This window comes from Diprion similis, chromosome 6, assembly GCF_021155765.1.
Source record: "Diprion similis isolate iyDipSimi1 chromosome 6, iyDipSimi1.1, whole genome shotgun sequence".
NCBI classification, from domain to species: domain Eukaryota; kingdom Metazoa; phylum Arthropoda; class Insecta; order Hymenoptera; family Diprionidae; genus Diprion; species Diprion similis.
This window is the reverse complement of record NC_060110.1, coordinates 18773965-18796269: the sequence shown is the minus strand read 5'-3', so window position 1 is coordinate 18796269 and position 22305 is coordinate 18773965. Positions and strand designations below refer to the sequence as shown.

Sequence of the window (22305 nt, the reverse complement as noted above, 5' to 3'; positions counted from 1 at the left end):
GAACTATGCGACGTGTTTTTCGAGGTTCTTAATTTGGTAGCGTTCTCTGACATCAATAGGTTTTTGGATCTGGAAACACATGTCGGACCCAGAGTTTTGTCGTCGCCAACGGTCCACGTCTCGAAGAAGAATTAACACGAAGTCTATGATTGTTACCGACAACAACAAACTTCAATAACACTTTAGAACCGATCAATTCGATGGCTTCAATAGATGATAGATATAGAAAACCCCGTAGAACTAAAGGCACACCATTATTTAAATTCCGAGCTTACATTGGTGGTGTGGTGTCTGCTTTCACTCTCATAACCGGAGCGATACTTATGTAAGTTGAAATTGGAAATAATATCATCAATAATTGACAACAATTCACATGCCGTGACATATCTATCGTATCAGAAAATGTGTGAGCAAACCGAATAAAGTGAAATTGTCTGCAATAAAGTTTTAAAAAATCTATAAATCTTCAACCAAAGAACACTTGATCATCTATATTTCAATTTCATATATGATAAAAATGGGTATTTCGACAAAACTGCAAATATACCGATAGTTGACTTGTACAAGTATGCATTGTTGAAGCGAGAGAGCTCTTCAATAATATCTGACGTCTGAGTACACATAATAATGAGTTTTTCATTTTTACAGGTATTCTCCTATTTTTCTTGGCATCTTTCAATCGTTTGAGATCCAAAGCGCATTCAGGAGAGAGACACTAAGTGAAAGTACTGATGAAGAAAGACAGAGAAATAATTTAATGCTTAATACGTTCTATGAGATAATAGATAGTAAAGCAAAGGCCAAAAAGCAAGAATCCTCAGAGCCCAGTATTTAGAGCTATGCAATATACTGTACAGGAAGAAACGTAAGGATGGAAAATCGGGAGCACGATGATTTCTCTCAATTGAGAGAATTAGATAGTAGAAGAAAAATAAACCCCAGAAATTTATCACTTAGAAACAAAAAATTGCCAGTCAAAAAGAAAGATGACGAAAGGTAGGAACCTGTTGATTTGATTATGTAGTCAATAAAAGTCTCGTGCAAAATCTGACTGTTTCAATATACCTTACTGTACAATGTAAGAACCCTTATGTTGTCTTTTATAATAAAAAGAAATTCCTATCAAAATTCAGTGTTGTGTGATTTTTTTCACCTTATAATACTTCAGAATTTCTGAGTCAGATTCTGAGCGACAGACGCTCAAAAATTGCCAGATACAAAATTCATTAGAAATAAATCTGGTAATAGGAAATAAAATACAAGTATTTCTTTTTAGCTCGGCCCAAGAACCTGATCAGTCTGCCAGTCATTCAAAAGCCATTGAAACATTTTTGCATCCAGAGAATTCTACGAGTACCTCTAGTTGTGGATTGCTCAGTGACACTATGTCGTTGGATAAAGATGATAGCTTGGCTGATTTCCGATCCCCAGTGAAAGAGACTGACTTGAACGAATCATTAGCAGATTTCAAAGTTTCGCTACGGAACAAGAGATTAACTCATAAAGAGAACAAACCTGTTCTTAAGAAAAAGCAGAAAAGATATCGAGATGCTGTGTCAAATGTAAATCAACCATCGATAGAATCATCTTTTTTCAAACCACAAACAATGGTGAAAACTGCTTTTCCGTGCCCATTGTGTTTCAAATCCTTTAAAGATGCAACAACTAAAAATAGTCACATGAAAAGTTGTGCCACTAAGAATAAAGTATCAACCAAAAAACTTTTGGATGCCGTCGAATTGCAGGCAAAACAAGCTAATGAGAGAAAGGCGCTAGGCCTTCTCGAAGCTCCTGCAATACAGCCTAAGAAAACGATATCGCGTAAACTGGTACGTAGTTTTATATTATGCGTTCTAATGGATCATGCAATTTTGCAAATTAACATAATATTGGTAGCTCTTTGTTATCACTGCATTTATTGTAAGGTATTTAGAGGAATTTGGTAAACTAAATAGTCATCAGAGAAGTTATTGAAGTACAGAGAAAGTAGCAGTACGATTTCAATATGTGAAGCTTTGAAGAATCATATTTTGATGGTTTAGGGTATAATTATGATCATGAATGTGCAAGAAAAATAATATTACAGATCTCAGACAAAGATCCACAATTACAAATAGCTTTGGCTCTCTCAATGTCACTCCATGAAGCACAATTGATGGAGGAAATCGAAGATGCACACTTACTAGTAGGTGAACCCAGTCCCTCAAGTTACGGAGAGATGACAGAGGAGCGTAGAAAAACACTTCAAAATTTCGGGTTCACTACAAACAAATCTGCAACAGTATCTACCAGTAACAAATCCAAAAAAAGTATGTCACAATGCTTTTAACACACTGTCCTGTTGATACCAGCAAGTTATCTTAGCAGGAGGTTTCAAATAAACATTGTTATTAGTTTCATAAATTATCAATGGTCGATAAAATGAGGAATATTGAATATTCCAAACTTACAGCATGAAAAAAATTGTGATGCATGTAAATATCAGCCATATCTCGAATTGAATGTCAGAATATGGTCTGAACTCAATAGTAATATCAATGTAATGCAGTATAATTTTTAGCATTGACAGTCAATCGAGCAAACAATGAACAATCACAAAAATATTGAAGCTATGCATTTTTACCAAGTATACATGGTAGACTATACATATATGTATAAGGTTTAAATCTGATTTTAGGACGACCGGCTGGTCCAACCCTTCTGCAAATTCGTACCAAGCAGGAAAGAGATCATATTTTATCAGTTCAAATTGCTGAAGTTTTAATGGGTGACAAAGCGATAACACAAGCTATGATAGAAGAAGAGGCAGAAGTTACCAAACCAGAAGAGAATATCATTCTTAAAAGTCGCTTGCTTCAGTCTTATGAACGTGTGGTAAGTATTGAATTAATATTGTTGTATGAATATTCACACAATCTGCTATTATGATTGATAAGTTGTGTTCTATCAATTTTTTCCCTGATTTTCACAGAAAGATAGATTGTGGGATAAAACTCAACAATGTCTCGGCAGTAAAAGTTCATATTTTTGCAAACAGTTGGAGCTTTTATTATGTAAGGTCACAGTTGAGTCTGAAATAACATCGGGACGAGAGGAACAACCCAAAGTGGTAAAATATTTTTTAGAGTTATTCTTTAAACAGTATATACCAACATACTTTTTTTCGTTCCTTCAGTATATTTCACACACACGACAGTCTAAGTTTTCCTGAATTTGAATAGAGATAGTTACGTCGAGTTTTTCGTTGAATGTATAAAATTTTTCACCTTTTCATCTGTCGTTAATTTACATCATCATACAGTAATTGAAATACAGTTAAGTTTTGATTGAAAAAAGTTCAAAATACAATTATTTTTGTGCTTCATAGGAACCTCTCAACCAAAGTGCGAAACACCTTCCTGATACAATTGATGAAAATACCACGGCTCTTTCAGAAAGTCCAATCTGTTCTGAAGCTGAAAGTTTAATGGCTGATGATAATCCTGTATCAACACTAAAGAGTAGAGTAGACGAAGAGTTCATTGGTCATTTGTCGAACGACTGGAGGTTTTTACTGATTAGTTCGAACATGAGTGACATCTTGGTGATTATAAAAGGAGATACAGAATTACCTGCGCATCGACTAGTATTATTTGTAAGATGTAGAGAAGTCTTGGACGATGTGGTTCCTAATAATCATGTATTGGACAGAATATACTGGCCAGAAACGGAAGTTTCTGCAGCAAGTGCGTTTCTGGAATATATCTATTGCAGTGTTATAATGGAATACGTGTCAGTTTTTGACGACCCTAACACCTTGTCGGAAGTAAAAGCACTGGCAAGAAAGTACAAATTGCAACGGCTATTTGTTTACTTAAGGGATAAATCAGAAGAGCTGAAATCAAATAAAGTTAATACGTCAACTCAACAATTGAATTTCGAGATGAATTTAGAGTCAGACATTACTGACATGCCTGATAGTAATTCTAGTTTTTCACAATTTTCATCAACTTCACCATGTACCAGAACTGCGTGTGAGAATTTATCAACCGTACCAAGAACCCAAAAGAACTTCGAAAGTACTGAAACTGTCAACTCTAATAACATAAATGAAAAAAGTCTCAAGAAAAGTACTTCAACATTGAGCAAAACCAAGTGCGATGTTCTACCTCGCACTGAAAATTTGAAACTGCTTGATAAAAATCTTGAAGTAGATCGCAGTATATCTCCTGATATTTTTGATGATAGTATAACCGAAAATACTTTACATAGTACTATGGCATTGGAGCAACAAGAATGTGATTTGGAACATACTGCAAATCATAGTGATTCAGACATTGAAGTTATATCTCCTTCTACCAACACTTTGGACACCAAAAATTCTAATTATGATACATTAATGGCTAATAAAACAGCAGATCTGACTCACCGGAGAGAGTTTGGAAAATCTGAAGTGGACTTTGAATTCGTATCTACTCGTAAGCGAAAAAGTTACAGACACTCTCTTTCTACAGATGATGCTGATCCGTCTGTGGAAGTTGACGATTTGAATTTTGATAAGAACAAGTCCAGCATGTTTATAAAAAAAAAGGGCGATATTACAATAGCTATTGAACGAATCCAGAAGATAAACGCTAAAAGCATTTCTGAATCGGATTCGGAATGCGAATCAGTTGACGTGTATCCTAACAAAAAGCGCAAAAATCCATTTCGTATTAAAAGGTCCGATGTTTCGCCTAATATTGAAAAAAATTTACAAAATACTACGCAATCTGAGTTAGATTATACAGTTCCATCAAAGAAAAGAACAGCCCTGAGCATTTTTGAAGCGAAGATAGAGTCAGAAGCTGTTAAAAATCCTGCGATATTCAATTTACCTGCCCATAAAATTATATCAGACGTATGTTTAAAAAATACAGGAACTTCTCATGTCTCAAAACTTGAAGTCACCTGTGGTGAATTAACAGATACGAAAGCCGATCAAAAAGAAGATAACAATGAAGATACGGAGAATGAAATAGAACCATCCCAGAAACGTGTTGCTAAACTAGATGACACTGTTAGTGCCGTTTTTGATCTAACGCAAGAATCTTCCGGAGAAAGTAAGCTAGACGATGATGAAGACACCAATAGCACTGATACCGAAGACCAGGATTTATCTATGTTCACAAAATATAAGAGAAAACACAGCCACAATAGTATAGATAAATATCGGTGTGCCCTTAAAAATAATTACTCACGGATCTCCATATCGAGTTCTAAAGGTACAAATGAACACCTATCATCTGAGGATTATCAAAGTTCAGGTGATGAACTATGGAACACAGATGATGCATTGAATCGTAATAGTTACTCGTCGAAGTATGAGTACACAGACCCAAATCAGAGCATATCTAATGTACAGAAGGAATTATCAAGCACATTGCCAGCAGGTGGAAGAAATGTTGAAAAATCACCAGAAGTTCTGAGTTCTACAGAGTCGGATACTGTGGAACAAAAAGCTTCGAAATTTGATGATGCTGAACTCTCAGACTTGGAAATAGATCTATCTGATTTATCTAGCACTAAATCTTCAAATATCTCAACGAAAAGCAGAAAAAGTGGTAAATATTACAGGACGTCTCTATCAAAAACAAAATCTAATAACGAAATGTCGGATGATGAACGAATAGACAAGAATACGGTCAAAGAAATTCAAAGTTTTATTGATGGAAAAGTGGAGGATAAAATGTTAGAAAATGATGATCACAAAACCAAAAAAAGTAACATATACGATGAAGACACTGATGCTGAGTGTTGGATTGAGTCTGTACTTCCTAGACATACTGAAAAAATTAAATCACCCAAAGTAGGTGAACCAAAAAAATCTGATATTTACAGCGAAGAGACTGACCCAGAGGATACAGAAACGAAGAAGGATCACGAGATTGCAAAAATACCGAAATTACAAAATGTTGACAAAGATTGCATTGACATACCTTCTCCTGACTGTGAAATTTCTGGAGCAATGTCACCCGCTTCGATGGACCTTAATCTCATTAATATAGTTAGCAATGAAGTTGACAGTTTACTTGAAAACGGCAGCAGGAGTAATCATATTTTACCCAAATCGCCTATAAATCTAGCCAAACCATCCAGAGCAGGTCTGTTAGATTCATTCATATCGACTCCTACTTCTCGAACATATAGAACTGTATTTGATGATGTTTCCTCGTATGACAGAATAAGCAACGCAGATTTCAATGAAATAGAATTCACAGTTAAACAGAATTCGTCAAAAATCAAAACAAACCCAGTAAATACTAAAAAGGGAGAAGATGCAAGCAATCAGAGCACAGTGAAAAAACATTACATCTTGGACAGTGATTCGAGTGATAATGAAAATTCCAAAATCAATATATCGCGTAAGACTCTATCTAATGCTTCGACGAAAAGATCAAAAGAAGTCGGGAATTCCAGACCTTCAAGCCACTCAAGGAGTGGAAGCATATCACCAATAAATATTCCAAAACGTTCTCTCGTTAGTTTGCAAAAGAGATCAATATCAGAAAATATTATCAAAACGAAGGGACCAAATTGGTCTAACTTAATGAATGATTCACTTGATTGCGAATTAGCAATGGTAGGGACGCCATCAGTGAAACATCAGAATATCAGCAAAAGTAAAGATGAAACCACACCGGTACAAGAAGTATCTGCCGAAAACATCACACCACTGGCTAATTATAGTGCAATGAAGACACCCGAGTTAAGGGTAAGCTGCTTCTTTTCTCAGCCACAACACGTCGTTTCATTCGACTTTCTTTTCAACGAGAATATTTTCATAATTGTGTTTTTATCTCTTTTTAACAGAAAGAGTTGAACAAATACGGATTGAAGGCGCAAAAACGTCACAGAGCTAAACAACTTCTCAGGTACATTTATAACGAATTACACCCATTGGTGCCTGTGGCTGATAACAATGTTACTTCATATTCTAACTTATACAGTAGCAATGATGAATGCCCTGCTCCTAAAAGACTAAATAGGAGTAAGAGTATTGAAGCTCTCAATGATAGAAGCACATATAATGTTGACTCTGAATCTGAAGCATTAGTTTTTGATACCAGGTAAATAGAAATATATACGTATAGAAATAAACTCATGATATTAAGTATAAAAATGCATGGATCCTCTAAATGTTATGCCTACTAAAAAAAATATTTGTCCATCTGAAGAACCGTGAGCGAAGCTTCCGACGACTACGAAGGGCCAGACTATAATGATTCCTACACTCTCAGCCAATTTGACAACTCCGACAGTTTGGAGGGTTTTTTCCGAAAATTAATAGAAGTGGATAAAGTATTGCACAACAAAATTTTGGCCTATGAACCATTAATATTAGAGGAACTGCATGCAACATTAAAGACTCAAGGGTTAAAATGTAATCTCAATTCATTGATGGATTTTTTAGATGAGCAGGTCAGTCCAAACTTATATACCAGAGATGAAATTTATTCCCTAAATTTCTAAAAAACCGAAAAGAAATCATTTTAAATGTTCTTCTATCTTTTTCACAGTGCATCACATTTCGCACATTGGCCAATTCAAAGAAGAGTAAAACTAAACGGAAAGCCAGCCCAAAAAAAAACTGATGTGTCTAATGAGCCAAAAAGAACTCAAGAAATTATCAAAAGGTCATTGAAAGTAAAAACATTTTAAATACAAGTTAACCGATAGTTATTAGATGCAGTACTTTTTTAAATTAATCATTGGAAAATTTTCTACTGTTAGGACATACCTACATGTATACAATGCATCGGAATGTTTAGTAATATAGATAATACTTTTTATGAAATTTCTTATACTAGAATTTATTTTTCTGTACTGATGACATGGTAAGCCGGGAAAAGAGCTTCATCGTCTTTTTATATTTGGTTGGTCTTATTAGCACCTCAACTCAAATCAAATGTCAAGTTTTTGTTTCCGATTTTGATATCATAAAAGTATATCAGAAAAACTATTCCTCGTTGTAAAACATTTATATCAGATCCCACTTATTCGGACTAAAGAATAATATAATGCAACAATATAGGTAATTAGGTCATGTTGATATCTAGAACAATGACAGCGCATTAAATGTCTATGGATTATGTCTGACAAGTAATATTTCTTGATATCGTTATAATCTATCCCTGGAGCTTGATTATAAATATCACTGTATGGCAACTGACCTAGTTGCTGAATTTCAAGAGTTACATTTATTGAATGAAGAATATATTATATACAAAATAAAGTCTCAATTATCAGTACTGCAATGTTTGAGAAATTGCCTTTCTATGTATCAATTATACTTGCAATGATAGTTACAATACACAGCTATCAGTTATCAAGACATAGGGATAAGAAGACAATTATCATTACTTCATAAATTATTCATTCACTGCTAAGATTCATTTATCTATCGCAGAAAGGAGAACATTCGGTTTCACCTAAATCCAACAAACGTAAATTCTTAGGAAAATCACAGGATCCTTTTGGATAAATCGTTGTAGTCGACTACAACTAATTGTAATAAATCACTACTTATTATATTGTGATACATTTACGGAAAAATAAGAAACAATATATTTTCTTTTATTAACACAGAACATCGAGGTATAATAAAAAATCTTGCCCTTCTATCATTGGAATATAAAACATGAACATTTAATTACGGATTAATGTATATGTTATTTTTTTTATTGATGATATTTATTCACTTCAATATGACTGATAAGTGAACTTCTTTTTGTTTTCGTTATGAACTAGAAATTCGAGTGTCTTCAACAAAAAATCTAAAAAACAATACAACTAGAAGTTATTTCAATTCGATTATTGTCATATAACTAGCAACATTTAAAAAAAATATGAATGTTATGAGAAAATCTTCTGGGTTATTTCAAATATCCACTGGTTGTGTTGAATAGGTTTGTGACTAGAACTAAACTATTCCTTCGACAACGTTCACGAAATCATTTAAATCAACTTCATTCTTCATACCATATCATAATTAAATAGATAGTAATAAAGTCATGAACTTCTCGCAATAAGCGCATTCAATTCTGGTTCTAAAAACTCAAGCACAATCGCAGCCACCATTTCGTTCAGTACATCCTTCAGCTCTGTAAGGTCCCTAGAAAAGGGAATTGGCACATTTAGTAATACCATTATCAATATTGCATTATATAAAAGATCAAACAGCCCACAAGTTAGATATAAGTATTTTAACTTCCAGTTTGTTTTCTACTTTGACTGTGCACATTTGCATTAGTACAATTTTATTTTTTATATAAAGTTGGATGGTGGCAAGCTGCTTTGCTTGGACATTTCAAGCCTGACGAAAAACTTAATTAAAGCATGGATAAAATATGGCCTGTTCGATCAGAGATAAGATAATTCTGAAGAGAATGTCTAAAATATTGATTATCATATGATAGCTGAGCTGTTTAACAATCATAACAATCTGCCATTGTTATTGATCACCGATGATAAAATATTTACGAAGTGCAGACTCGTGCGAAATTTTTTAAGACCAAACAAAAGTTTTGTATGATATAAAATGCCTTAAATTTTTCTGTGATATTTATACAAATTTTGTAATACTTAATATACGTTTTTTGATTATTCAAAATAATGCTTGTTTAATAATAATGTGATCAAAAAACAGTGATTCTTTTTACCAAAACAGCGAAAATGTTGTTAGTTACGTAAGTTAAAATACTCACTGCTTATCTGGCGAGGCGCACAACTCTGTGTAATATTTGATTTTGGGTTCAGTACCACTGGTACGCAACGTAAGCACAAGCCCATTTTCAAATGTGAATGTGACCATTTGGCTGGACTTTGAAACTGGCAAAATTGCTTTATTGTCGGGCTGTGTATTATCATATCCAGTCGTAAGATCGCGAATGCCAATTATGGGATATTTGCCTCCAAGGATGCTGCTTGGATACTGTAAAGCATAAACATTGGATTCATAGCATTAAAATTCTTTTCATTGGAAAAACTCGTGACACTATTTGCTCATCACTTTTGGTATGAAAAGCTGTCTATTTCGTTTTAAAGAAAAAAGATAGGACTATATTGAATTCCAGGATTCTTAGTTCTTCTAAAATGAGAATCAGAAGTCGAAACTGGTTAAAAAATTATGAGTAGAACACTGCCAAATAAGTTTACATCAAAATTGGTAAAGTAAAAAAATTATATGTAATGGAAAATTTACTGCTACATCGTTTACTTTTTTCGACAGGTTTATTTAGTATCCATCTGGGAACTTGGAGAAAATCACAGCATACACCAATTTTTCCTGGAAAATGGTTGCTTAGTAAATCTGTGTGAAAAGTTTCTGTCAGACTCATCTTCATTGAAAATTATTGACACTTTAAACCTTGCACTTCTTTATTCCGGTGTACTTAATACATATTAAGAAGTGTAGTAAGTATGAGTGATTCAGAGAGCATAAACTTATAACTCAAACTTTTTCTAATAAAAGATAAAATGAAAGGGCAAATATTTATGTCGAATAAATATGTGAATGAAAAAGTTACCAGTGAAGAAATCAATAATGTCCTCACTTACGATACACCCACTTCTGATGTCTCCTCGAAGAAAGGTGTAAGAAAATACAAGGACTGCACTACAGGAATGGCTAATATTCCCAAAAGAAGGAATGGAATGAGCGTCAGCGATGTGAGAAACATATCCGTCAATTTATTCAACCACACTGTGTTGTTTGACATTTTGATTATTTTACGACTTTCGAGAACGTTGTTAGTTCAAGTGTGAACGATGTTCGCGTTTCCTGCTCGTTTTAATTTGATCTCAACTTTGCTGACCAACTCCTATATGTATATGTATATGTATATAGATAAGGTCATCACCCAAATGTTAGTACTCGAAAGTAATCAGCACACGATATTAAACACTGGAAAAAGTGAATTGGAATGGATAAAACAGTTCCAAAAATGTAACAAAGCGAAGAAAATCAATGGAGACCAATTGTAAAAAGCAATATTTAAAAACTAAAAAAGAATCGCATACTTCCTGTATGATATTACTATTGCAGCGAGCGACACGAAGTGTTTCAGAAAATGCAATTTGAACTATAAATAAAGTGAAGTTAGATGTGTACATTATTAGTAAAACCTCTCATTCATAAACATGCAACTTCAATTCATCAATTTCAAACTATTATTTCTATAGTTAATAAATGAGGTTTGATCAACAACATTGTCAATTGTATTATTAAGGAATAAACCAGGCTAAAGAGTTGAGATCAAATAATATCTAATATTTAAGAGAAATATTTTTGTTTGTTCTCAATCCAGTCACCACGGCCTTGCAGTTGAAACACTACTACTTCCATTCCAATTGGATAAAATGTTTTCCACAGAAGCGTTGTCATCAATTAAAACGGTAGAAATACTTTTATTGGCTAACTTGGTACCGCATGGATGCCGATTGGATAATCTTACTTTTATAATGAAGATAAGTATTTATGTTCTGAAAGATACCTCCATACATATTTAAGTATGTGTCAGCAATGATAAGGTATCTTTTTCTCTATATGTACACACTGAGTAATATTTCTATCATTACACATATATGAAATACCTTCCATTACGTTCTTTGAAGTTCTTGCATTATTGTAATGAATTGAAAACTTGCTTACCTTGGGAATAAATTATACGTTTATTACGTATACCGTTAAATCAACTTGGAGGTTTACATAAACACATGACAATGCTAAAATTTTACAAGATTCTACAACTCGGAATTCAAAATATTGCAAAAGTATATATAAATTCACTTATTTATGCATTTAAGTTCTTTCTACTAATCTACCAATTATTGTCAAGCACAAAAAGCTATGTGCTTAATGTTGTAAAAGAAATGAAATCAACGTTGACTAATATGTAGAATTAAGATTTTCCCCCACCATGTTACATAACTTGTATAAATATAATATTCAGATAAAAGAGAAAAAAAGACATTCCCTCATTAGGAAAGCAAATAAATTTCATGATTCATTGCCCTACTTCGGCAAAAGTCATTCCTTAATATTAATTGACATAAAGGTAGTCTTCACAGTGCTAAGAAAATGATAATTACAATATAGCGTTAGCCAAATTAGTGAGCCCAAGGTATGAAACAGGTTAGAGTAGCATATAACATGCACATTTTGTTCAGCATGACTTCGAGTGGTTGCAGTTAATAGAAGTCATTAATTGCACGAGATTTTATGAGTGGGAATAGACCGCATGTTGTTTGTGCTAATCTAATTAAATTATGTTCAAGCTGGTCAAGTCTCGCATTAAGCTGTTTAGTCTTAAAAAAAAAGTAACAAGGTGAAGCTACTCACCGTGTTTCGTTTTCCGTTAAAATTTCTTAGTCTTTCAAAGATACTTTTGATCACTGGTTGCTCATGACAGATGTAATAGGAATTATCACTAATATGATGACCATACCTGCATTTAGAATTACACACCTTGAGTATCATACTAACTACAGAGTTTGCTTTGCACAAATTTTTTAGATAAGTTGTATAATAGAAGTGTGTGCGTAACTTGTGAGCATATACAAAAACACTATTAATCATTATTAAATTAGTGGGTATATTCGAACGTGCAAGAATATTTAAGTGGACTTATGCTTTTACAAACTAAGTGACGGAAGTAAATGTCCAGTGGTCGCTCTCTGATGAGCTGCATTCAAAAAGTTGATATACCTTATTTTTAACTTGCTCTTTCAATTTCTTCAACAACTTGGCAGTAAGAATTATTCCTGATGGTACTACACACTGCAATGTAGACAAAAAAATACTCACTCTGCATAAATTTCGTCTAGCTTTCCAGCAAGCGATATCCCCATAGTTTCTAAATATGATGCCATTTCAGCGACACGGACACCTGCACTGATGCCATCTTTATCTATTACAGTGGAGCCGCACATGAATCCAATAGCTTCTTCAAAAGCAAATAATATGGTTTTGTTTTGACGTAACAGCTCTGTTACTCGGTTACCCATCCACTTAAAGCCTGTTAATGTTTCCTAAGAACAAATTAGTAAAATCGTTAGTCCCACCCATCATTATGATTAATTATCAAGTTAGGCAGGTGTGCTTACTTCGAATGTGAAACCTTCTTTGTTGGCCATAGATCGCAGTATTTTACTGGAAACTGTAGATGCTAACATGAACGCGTCACTTAAATTAGCATCAGGGTATCGTACTTGGTGCTGATGTAGCATCCACCAGCCTAACAAAGCTCCTAATTCATTACCAGTGAAAACCCGCCATTCGCCTCTGAAAATTTGTAAATAAATGCATAAGTGAAAGAAAATATTTTCTGTGCTTCAAGAAAATCGTTATTAAAACAAAGTTAATGTGTAAAACAAAGGCTATGTGTGTATGAACTAAGTTGTTACTGTTTTTGGGTAATTCGGTAGTAAAAAATTCTGAAGCTCGCGTTCACACTCAATGACATTTTTTAAAAGATTATTATCGAAGGAGCAATTAATCATTTACTAATGCATTGCTGTTAACATGCCTTGTTCAAACTTCAATTTCGGAATACATCAACAGTGATAATCGGATACAATCAAAATCGAAGGACATTCTTACATTTAATGTGTGTTGTTTGTCAGAAATTTGAAAAATTTTATAACATAATTCTAGAGAGATGATATTTGGGATCGATTGACGATTAAAAAAATAGTATTTCGTACACCTTGTTTCATATACTGTTACGAAAATTGTTCATAGGTACAGTATTCAGAGTCTGTTATATGCTTTCGACAATAAAACTGAATTGTATCCTAAATCTTGTTGGTTGAGTTCTAAAACATGTCATTATATGACATTTGTGTAAAGTTTTCGAGGGTTTCAGTTAATTGTCGTAATCTTCTTAAAACACACGTGTAGTTTGAAAATATCTTTTTTAACAGATAATGTATCCCCTACAATAACATACTTATGATTTTTTTCTGCACAAGCAAGTCTGTCTGCATCTGGATCATTGGCTAAAATTATGCCAGAAGCATTTTGGTTAGCAGTCCTCATACTCAGATCTAACGCACTTTTACCCTCTTCTGGATTTGGAAATTTAACCGTTGGAAAGTCTGGGTCAGGATCCTTTTGCTCCTCGACCACAATGAATGGCTGAAACATATGAGATGTAGTAATATGTAGCGTGATAATAAAATATCTTCTCAATTATTCTAAATTAGAATAGTGGGCCACACTATTTTTCCGTCACATTGATACTTTGAGCTACAAATTACCTTGAAGTTAGCTGCCTCAAATGCTTTGACCATGTAATCATATCCCACACCATGCATAGCTGTATATGTAAATTTTAGAACTGTATTTTTGTTCGTTTCAGGATACAAAACCACATTCTTAAGAATTTTAAAATAAGATTGCATAACGTCTTCAAGTGGATCATTAAACAGCTCATTGCTATCAATTCCTGAAGTATTAAACGACGATTCCAATGGTTCTAAATTATCCAAGATGGATTTTTGGATTCCTTTATCATGAGGTGAAATAATCTGAGCACCGTTATCCCAGTAAACTTTATACCCATTATCTTCCTTTGGGTTATGCGACGCTGTGACCATTATACCTGCTGCGCATTTGTACTTCAATACTCCATAGGGGATGAAAGGTGTTGGGCAGACCTTTGAATACATATAAACTCTTACACCATTGTTCATAAGAATAGCTGCAGTCAGCTCTGCGAATCTGCAAACAATTTTAAAAAAATTAGCGAGATTTGTTCAAACATCCATGAAGCCAAAATAATTTCTAGGATTTCTACTCCGACTACATCATGTGAATTATACATTTTTTTAAATCATAGCAATTGAAGCCTACAGTTTAATGAATTTCACTTAAATAAGGAATGAACTATAGAGTAACACCGTTTACTATGATGCCTGCCGTCGTATCCAAGCACAACTCCTCTTTTCTTAGCGTCAGAAATGGTGGATAATAAATATTTGACAAATCCTTGACCAGTTTGTACAATGACTAAATCGTTTAGTTGACTGTATCCTGGACCCATACGAGCACGCAGTCCAGCAGTACCAAACTCCAATCGCTTAAGAAAAAGTTTAGACAGAGTCTTTACATCTCCTTCATTGATGTAATTCTGAATCTCATTTTCTGCTGCTGAATCCTTGAAAATAAAATTTAGATGAAAAAAATAGTGCTCTTGATTCAAAAGATTTTTTTTTTTACTACAGAATTCGTTCATACCTTGTTCCAAGACAGCCATTCCTTTATTTTATCATCTAAGATCGTGTTCCCAGTATTTACAGAATCCTTTGGCGCCATAATCAGGTTTATGCAAATTGGTATGCAAATTTTATGATGCAAAAAATGGAACTGGAAATAATAATAGTAGTAAAATAATCTTAGAAAAATAATGGTAACTATTTTGTCATAAATCTATTCATTTGACATGTATTTTGTCAATGATGCAAAGCGCGTCTAACATTTTTTTTAATAACTTAATTTTCACTCAACTTCCAACAGATAATGATTTTGAATTAATTCAATTAATAATACTGTGCAAGTGATATTTGACATGTGATAAGAATTGAAATAAAAAGAAATAAATATTACATACAAATATGTGTTTTCAATCAAGGTAATTAATTATGGCCCATTGGAATTAGTGATGTTGTAAATGAGATATGCATTCAAATTTGCTACCCAATGGTAACACTTGTGGCTACAAAGGTAAAATTCGAAAAATCCTCTTGTTGCCGTGATTAATATTAAAATATAGGGCAGTGATCATAGATTATATAATATTATACACAAGATACTTGGGTATTGACAAATATGTTTAAAAAAATTTTCTTACGTCAACAAATGAAAAAAGGTTTAGGTGAAAGTAATTTTGCTATCTATGATTTGGAACACAATAAATATAAATCGGAAAATAAGTTTGTTGAACTGTAAATTGTAGTGATTTGACATAACTCGAGTTATGCCCTCTACGATTTGAAAATACGCGGCATAACACGGATTTTTTGATAATATCTTCATCGATAATCCAATCTTATCATTCTAGTTAGAGTTAAGAAAAATCTATGTCATCATATTGTGCGAACTAAGACCAATAATCAGCAATTGCGAATTATATGTAACTGCGCAAAATTTTTGAGACTTATAATTCACGTCGTTCTCTTTAAAAAATCATACCGGCTTCGAGTTGCGCACTTTTGCCAAATAACCAAAGAAATGACGTAACGGATCGGCAATATTTATAATTCAGGAAGTTTAACGAGACAAAAGGGGGTAATAAACTCACACCGGTTGATAACTAAAAAAACTCCCACGGTTTCTCGGTGACAGAGAGAAGCCTTAAGTCCTCGAGCAGTAATTTTACGGCAGTTTGCGGACGGCTGGCAGTCAGTCGGGCTACGTCGTTTAGTTGGATAAACGCGACAAGTTCGTTGAATATATATCAGTGGCCATGACCTTGTTAGGCAATGTCGTAGATAAGGCAGTATCAATTTTTTCAAAACAATTTCTTAGGCACATCGCCCCCCGGTCGGGCCAAGAATGCGTATTTAAAATACAGTGACAACATAACCTCGTGCGAATACGGTTTGACGCTAGCTGGTCATTTACAGATGAATTGGGCGATTCTTTGACCGGCAAGTGGCGAGTGGCAACTCGATCGAGTATAAATGAACTCGTGCGTAAATTTCGTAAAGATATATACTCGGCTGAAAGTTTGAATTACGTTTTACGAATCAATAAAACGCAGGAACAGTTTACTCACGGGATGTGCGTATTATAAGGTCGCGCAGGTTTCTGGACTTGTCCTCGTCCTTCAGCGGAGTTGTTGCGAATTTCTTTTGTTTTCTTTTGCCCTCGACCGTACACCAGTTTTATCCACTTTTTGTCGCTCGTGCGTCAATTTGATTTGCCCTTCGCTTTGTTCCACTAACGTCACATAAATTCGCGTTTGTTTTATTCGAATCTTGACGCAGATATATTATGTGTTCGTAATCGCTATTTCCCCGCCTTCTCCCCGCCTCTGCACATATGCCATAAAGTATATTAGTTTCGATATGTATAAGTTATCGTTTATCTAATCGCAAATTCACGAATATATCCTCGCATGCGGAGCGAATAAAGCGAACTTGTCGCCGTGACGCTAAACAAGAGTGTCAGAAAAAGGGTGGGTAGGTAAATTAATTACCTGCGGTTCTTTTCTTTTTTCTTTTCCCTGCACAAGTAACCCTTCTGCACCCCCAATCCGATAATACATTGCAGAGTTTTTCTCTCTTTATTACTTGCAAGATTGTTTGATTCTTGACATATGTGTGTGCATAATTTGATGGAGTAGTTAACGCTTTTTATGTGTCCAGGAAAAGTTTTTCTGTTTACAAGAAAATTTATTATTTTGCTAAAATATCTGTACCTACAATATTTTGTTAGTTTTCTTTTTTCTATCATTCTGTTTATGATTTACAATGGTGATATGTTGAAAATCTTTTCATTTGTAATCTAATTTATAGAGTTTAATATACATTTATACATTATCATACTTAATGAAGTTTATTGCTCTTGGTATTACTATAAATTGACTTCAATAACATGCAATAAATGTTCCAAAGCGATAGCAGGTGGTAGAACTTAGCGATTAATTGATGATGAAGACGGTGTTGATAACGTTTTAGTAAAACACGTACCACATAACTTGATCTTCGTAGGAGAATAATCTAATCAGTATACCATTTGCTATTGACTAAAAGCCAGAGTGTGTTGACCAGATGGCTTTCGACTCTAGCCTAGATAGCTTGCTAGTGAGATATTAAAATTTTGAAAAGCTTAACTCAGAATAATATATCGCACCTGACTGGTTAATAATTTGGGGTGATTTTCTGTAGTTTATGCACAGAAACCAGCTATAATGGACGTGGGAGTTGTCAGGATAGCAGAGGATAAAGACTTTGAAAAACTCAAGCAACTGTACGATGACAACAATGAGTGGAGGCTGGATTACAACAAACCTGACCTTTCGGTCTGGACTAAAACTGTGCACGGGACGAGCTTCAGGATGGTTAAAGTGAGTTTTGATTTATCCTGATACATGTATTGTTCATGGGATTAAAGTGATGACGGAATAAACATGTTTGTAGTTACAATTAAAAAAAATATATTGCAAATTTGCTTATTCGAGTTTAAAAATTGCCATTTGAGAAATGTATTTTTTGGTGCGTTCATAGATTAAGACAAGATTTCCTGATGTTTTACCAGAAACTTTATACGACGTCCTCCATGATCCTGAATATAGAAAAGTTTGGGATACACACATGATTGAGTCCAAGGATATTGGCTTTTTTAATCCCAACAATGACATCGGGTACTATTCAAGTGAGTATCTTTGAGAATATCCGTGGAGTTTGGGAATATTATTGAGATACTTATCATCATTTATGTAATAACTTGTAATAACATTCAATGTTCAAGCATTACTGACGAAAACAAATGTCATCCATTGGATCGAGAATAGAATATAGTTTTGTAATTTATTGTTACTAAAAATATTTCACTTTCAGTGGCATGTCCATCGCCTTTGAAGAATAGAGACTTCGTTTTGCATCGTTCATGGTTGGATATTGGGCACGAACAGCTCATCATCAATCATTCTGTTTTTCACAAAGACCATCCACCGAGGAAAAATTACGTTAGAGCGACATCTTATCTCACAGGTATATGGCTGATATACTACTAATTACGTTCGACTCTTTCTTTATCCATTGAATCTCAGTATCAGCACGTTCGTATCATACGTTCATTTTTCAAATTGCATGGTCAAAAAATATTCGATCTGGCGTTTTTGATTGAAAAATGTCTTGTCCATCCTGAAATTCTCAAGAAATTTTGAATCACTCAGCCACTGGATGCCTTGTCTTATACACGTTTTCAACAATATCTAACATGATGATGTGAATAATTCCTCAGGATATATAGTGAGGCAATCTCTTAACGGAGATGGTTGTGAGTTGGGATATGTATCACATACAGATCCACATGGAAAATTACCAGTATGGCTAGTAAATAAAGTGACACAAATATTTGCACCAAAGGTAAGAACTTCTTCAAATATTTGTTAATTTTCGAAAGGTGATTATTTTTCTCCGTAAATTTGAGCAACATCAGTTTATGGTTTTATTCAATTTGCGTAAAATGCATAGATGGTGAAAAAATTGCACAAAGCTGCCGTCGGTTATCCAAGTTGGAAGAGTCTCCACAGAGTTGATTACAAGCCTTGGCATTTCCCAGAGCAAATCAGTGCGCCTCGAATACGAATTGAAGATGTACGTAATATGCTTCTTATATCCCTGTGTTTCAAAGTCTCTCTGTCTAAATTTTGTACAAAACGAGACTGAAAATATTGATCTTGGTATATTATAATGAATTTCCAAAATACTTTCTTTGTTGATTTGGCTTAAAGCATACGCACCATATTTACAAATATCAATCATATCTTTCAGTGGTGTATTGGATATGGTGATTTGAAGATTAAATTTCATTGGAAAATAATATGTGTAATCAAAATCGATGTGTTCCATAAATGAATTTCAAATTTTCATTTTATTTGCAGTGCGTGAAATCAATAGAAGAGAAGAATTCTAAAAATAATTTTGTTGATGAATCAGAACTAAAGGAAGCACCCAGTAAAGAAATTACGACTCTGGACAGTGATTAACAACTTGTCTTTTCGTTGTAGGATTTTTACATATGATGAATGATAGGATCATGTAGTCTAGTTCTATAGGTGAAGTATTAATGTCCGTACCAGGACATCGTCAGGTTGAATAATGCATTGGAAAAAATCGTGCGTAAAATTGATTTAGCTCTTAACGAAATAATATCTCTTAAGCCTTAAAAAATATAATCATACAGAATGATATCAATGTTGATAATAACTCTTCTAAGTCCGTATTTAACGTTATTTAAGTTTTGATCACAAAGACATGATAGTCCTGTTACTTAAAAAAAAATGGAAGATAATCATAACGGAATAATAATAATTCGATCGTGCATATCTTTTATATTTTGAAGCCGGAGTGTAATTGTGTTGACTCGTTTTGACTCAATGATCAATCACTGCTTATGACAGGCTGCTTGACAGGAAAACCTGCAATCTCAGAAATCAAGTAAATAATTGTATACCATTTAATTCGGTCACATCTGATTATAAACTCATTGGTGTTACGTGATATGATCAGGAGTCATAGTGAGGTATGTATTATAATTGATACATTTACAACTCGATTTTTTTTTAATCGTACATAAATAACCTACATTTTGTGATTAGTTCTAAATTCAATAGATACAGCTAAATATGTTCGGCGCAATATGAACATCTAAACATTATACTCGTACGAAAATATCATTTTACCTGTTACGACATACGTAAATTACAAAGTTTCATATCATTTAACTACAGCCGTGTGCTCGATAAATCATTATTAGCAACAGTGGAAATAAATACCAAGTTCCATACAAATCATCCTCCAAATAATATTCTCTATAATTGAAAATGATAGCAGTTAGAAAAGAAGTATTTTTTTTCGCACAGCACAAATACTATTACATCAATGATATATTACATATATCCTATAATATGCTTCAAAATATATTGCTCATTGTCCTAAGTGTTAACTATTGCTGAAGTAAATAGTGGGGATTTGTGGAAAATACCATCTCCTATGTTATAGGTATATAGGTATACTTATTTAAAAATAAAAACAAAAGAAATGTTTCAAAATACTATATTTTAACTCTATCGTCAGTATACTGTATATCATTTTGTGTGATAAAAAAAATGTATGTACAATGTGTTGAAATCGAACTGAAGATGTGCCGAATACACGAGTAAAGGAACATAATGACTCAACAATGTCATATTTTTACTGTGAATTTAAACAGCGGAGTGGAATCAATGTTTGAGATTATCAGTTTTTTATCTCTCATGTTACACACACCTATGTATCTTCGAATATTAATCATCTGTAAATAGTGATTCGTAACTGCAGGTATTTGGCAAACTCAAATGCTTGAACAAGCTCATTCGTATCACTGATTCAATACCAAAAGTGAAATGTATTACCAGTTTGCATTTAGTTATAACCAAAGATCAATAAGTGCATTATTGCTATGTTATATTTTAAATAATATTGCTAAAAGTTTCTTGTTCTTCCGATCCAGTATACGTGTATATCTACTTTAATCTTACGACTAAATATTTAGCTTTATTTAAATTTAATGAGTGACTAAAAATTCTTTAACACTCTAGCTATTTTGAATACGAAGACTTTATCTTATTGATTGCACAAATTTGTAACTGTTATCAATTATCAATTCGTTTTATGTCGCATCTATTACGTAGCTGATGTATACGGAAAACCAAGTCATGTTTGGAACGAAATCAGTACTGAGTGAATTTCTCACAATAGCTTACCAATCGCAAATAATTCCTTTTTCTCAAGCCGTATATAAAATGTTACTCTAAAAATTTTATAGTGGTTGTAATTAGTGGTGTAGTCATTGAATCAATTGTAAATCAAACTTCATTCGCATGCCTAAAAGTCTAATAGGTTCTTGCATTTTTCTTCGCAAAATTATTATTTTAGTTTTAACGAGCACCAAAAATTTAATTAAAAATCCGCCGTTCTTTGTGGCACAACTTAATTGCTAGCTAATTGATTATAGTTAAATTAATGCCAAGTACTCGGTGGGCAAGACAGAACTTATTTCGCATTTTGGTCTCTTGGCATTTGGAATCATGTATCAGCAAATGTGATTTCAGGTGCAATATTCTGTACTAACCATAGTAATATGCGTTGCACTTTCCGACTTATCCTAGTCTGCAATGGTCAAAGAGAACGATAGTTTGCTAATAGATGTAAGTTTAATGGACTTTACAATTTTTGAAGACGTTTTTAATGCCATGTGCTGAAGATTTGTAAAAATATAGTTGTAAAGCGAATATTTAAACCTGTGATTGTGCGTTGGTTCGAAAGAAAAGTATGTTGTATATTCTGTTGCTGCACTTTATTTATATATACATATATATATATATATTATATATACAATACATATATGATACACAACATTATGTATAACTTATTCGACGTTGATTGAGTAAAGTTGTTAAAACTGCGACTTGGTGCATTTCATTTATAAAAACGATTACTAACATATTTGATTAAGAATCCTCCCCACAAATACTGGCAATCGATGGTATGATAGTGGTAACATTGCTCGCT

At 33.5% G+C, this 22305-nt stretch overlaps 3 protein-coding genes across 5 annotated transcripts; 2 read left to right on the top strand and 1 right to left on the bottom strand.

Moving 5' to 3' along the window:
• Nucleotides 1–126: 126 nt before the first annotated feature.
• Nucleotides 127–8880, top strand: LOC124407705. The gene is made up of 10 exons (XM_046884124.1): nucleotides 127–325; nucleotides 649–996; nucleotides 1277–1829; nucleotides 2087–2309; nucleotides 2678–2874; nucleotides 2972–3109; nucleotides 3368–6733; nucleotides 6832–7088; nucleotides 7197–7440; nucleotides 7539–8880. Exons 2-10 carry the CDS (start codon nucleotides 872–874, stop codon nucleotides 7611–7613), a joined length of 5178 nt encoding a protein of 1725 aa, XP_046740080.1. The 5' UTR covers nucleotides 127–325; nucleotides 649–871; the 3' UTR covers nucleotides 7614–8880.
• Nucleotides 8753–16928, bottom strand: LOC124407697 (phosphoglucomutase-2). The gene is made up of 10 exons (XM_046884111.1): nucleotides 16800–16928; nucleotides 15260–15388; nucleotides 14923–15179; nucleotides 14281–14743; nucleotides 13971–14158; nucleotides 13126–13303; nucleotides 12827–13050; nucleotides 12362–12467; nucleotides 9726–9952; nucleotides 8753–9133 (listed from the first exon to the last, which is right to left on the bottom strand). Exons 2-10 carry the CDS (start codon nucleotides 15335–15337, stop codon nucleotides 9031–9033), a joined length of 1824 nt encoding a protein of 607 aa, XP_046740067.1. The 5' UTR covers nucleotides 15338–15388; nucleotides 16800–16928; the 3' UTR covers nucleotides 8753–9030.
• On the top strand, nucleotides 16247–22201 carry LOC124407699 (START domain-containing protein 10-like). 3 transcript variants are annotated; one of them, XM_046884116.1, is made up of 7 exons: nucleotides 16247–16517; nucleotides 17914–18092; nucleotides 18253–18400; nucleotides 18586–18738; nucleotides 18992–19116; nucleotides 19225–19347; nucleotides 19635–22201. In XM_046884116.1, the coding sequence occupies exons 2-7, from the start codon at nucleotides 17937–17939 to the stop codon at nucleotides 19737–19739; spliced, it is 810 nt and encodes a 269-aa protein (XP_046740072.1). In that variant the 5' UTR covers nucleotides 16247–16517; nucleotides 17914–17936; the 3' UTR covers nucleotides 19740–22201. The 3 variants fall into 3 exon arrangements, with proteins under 3 accessions (XP_046740072.1, XP_046740071.1, XP_046740070.1); XM_046884115.1 differs by lacking the exon at nucleotides 16247–16517 and adding an exon at nucleotides 17062–17201; XM_046884114.1 differs by lacking the exon at nucleotides 16247–16517 and adding an exon at nucleotides 17065–17205.
• The last annotated feature ends 104 nt before the right edge of the window (nucleotides 22202–22305 follow it).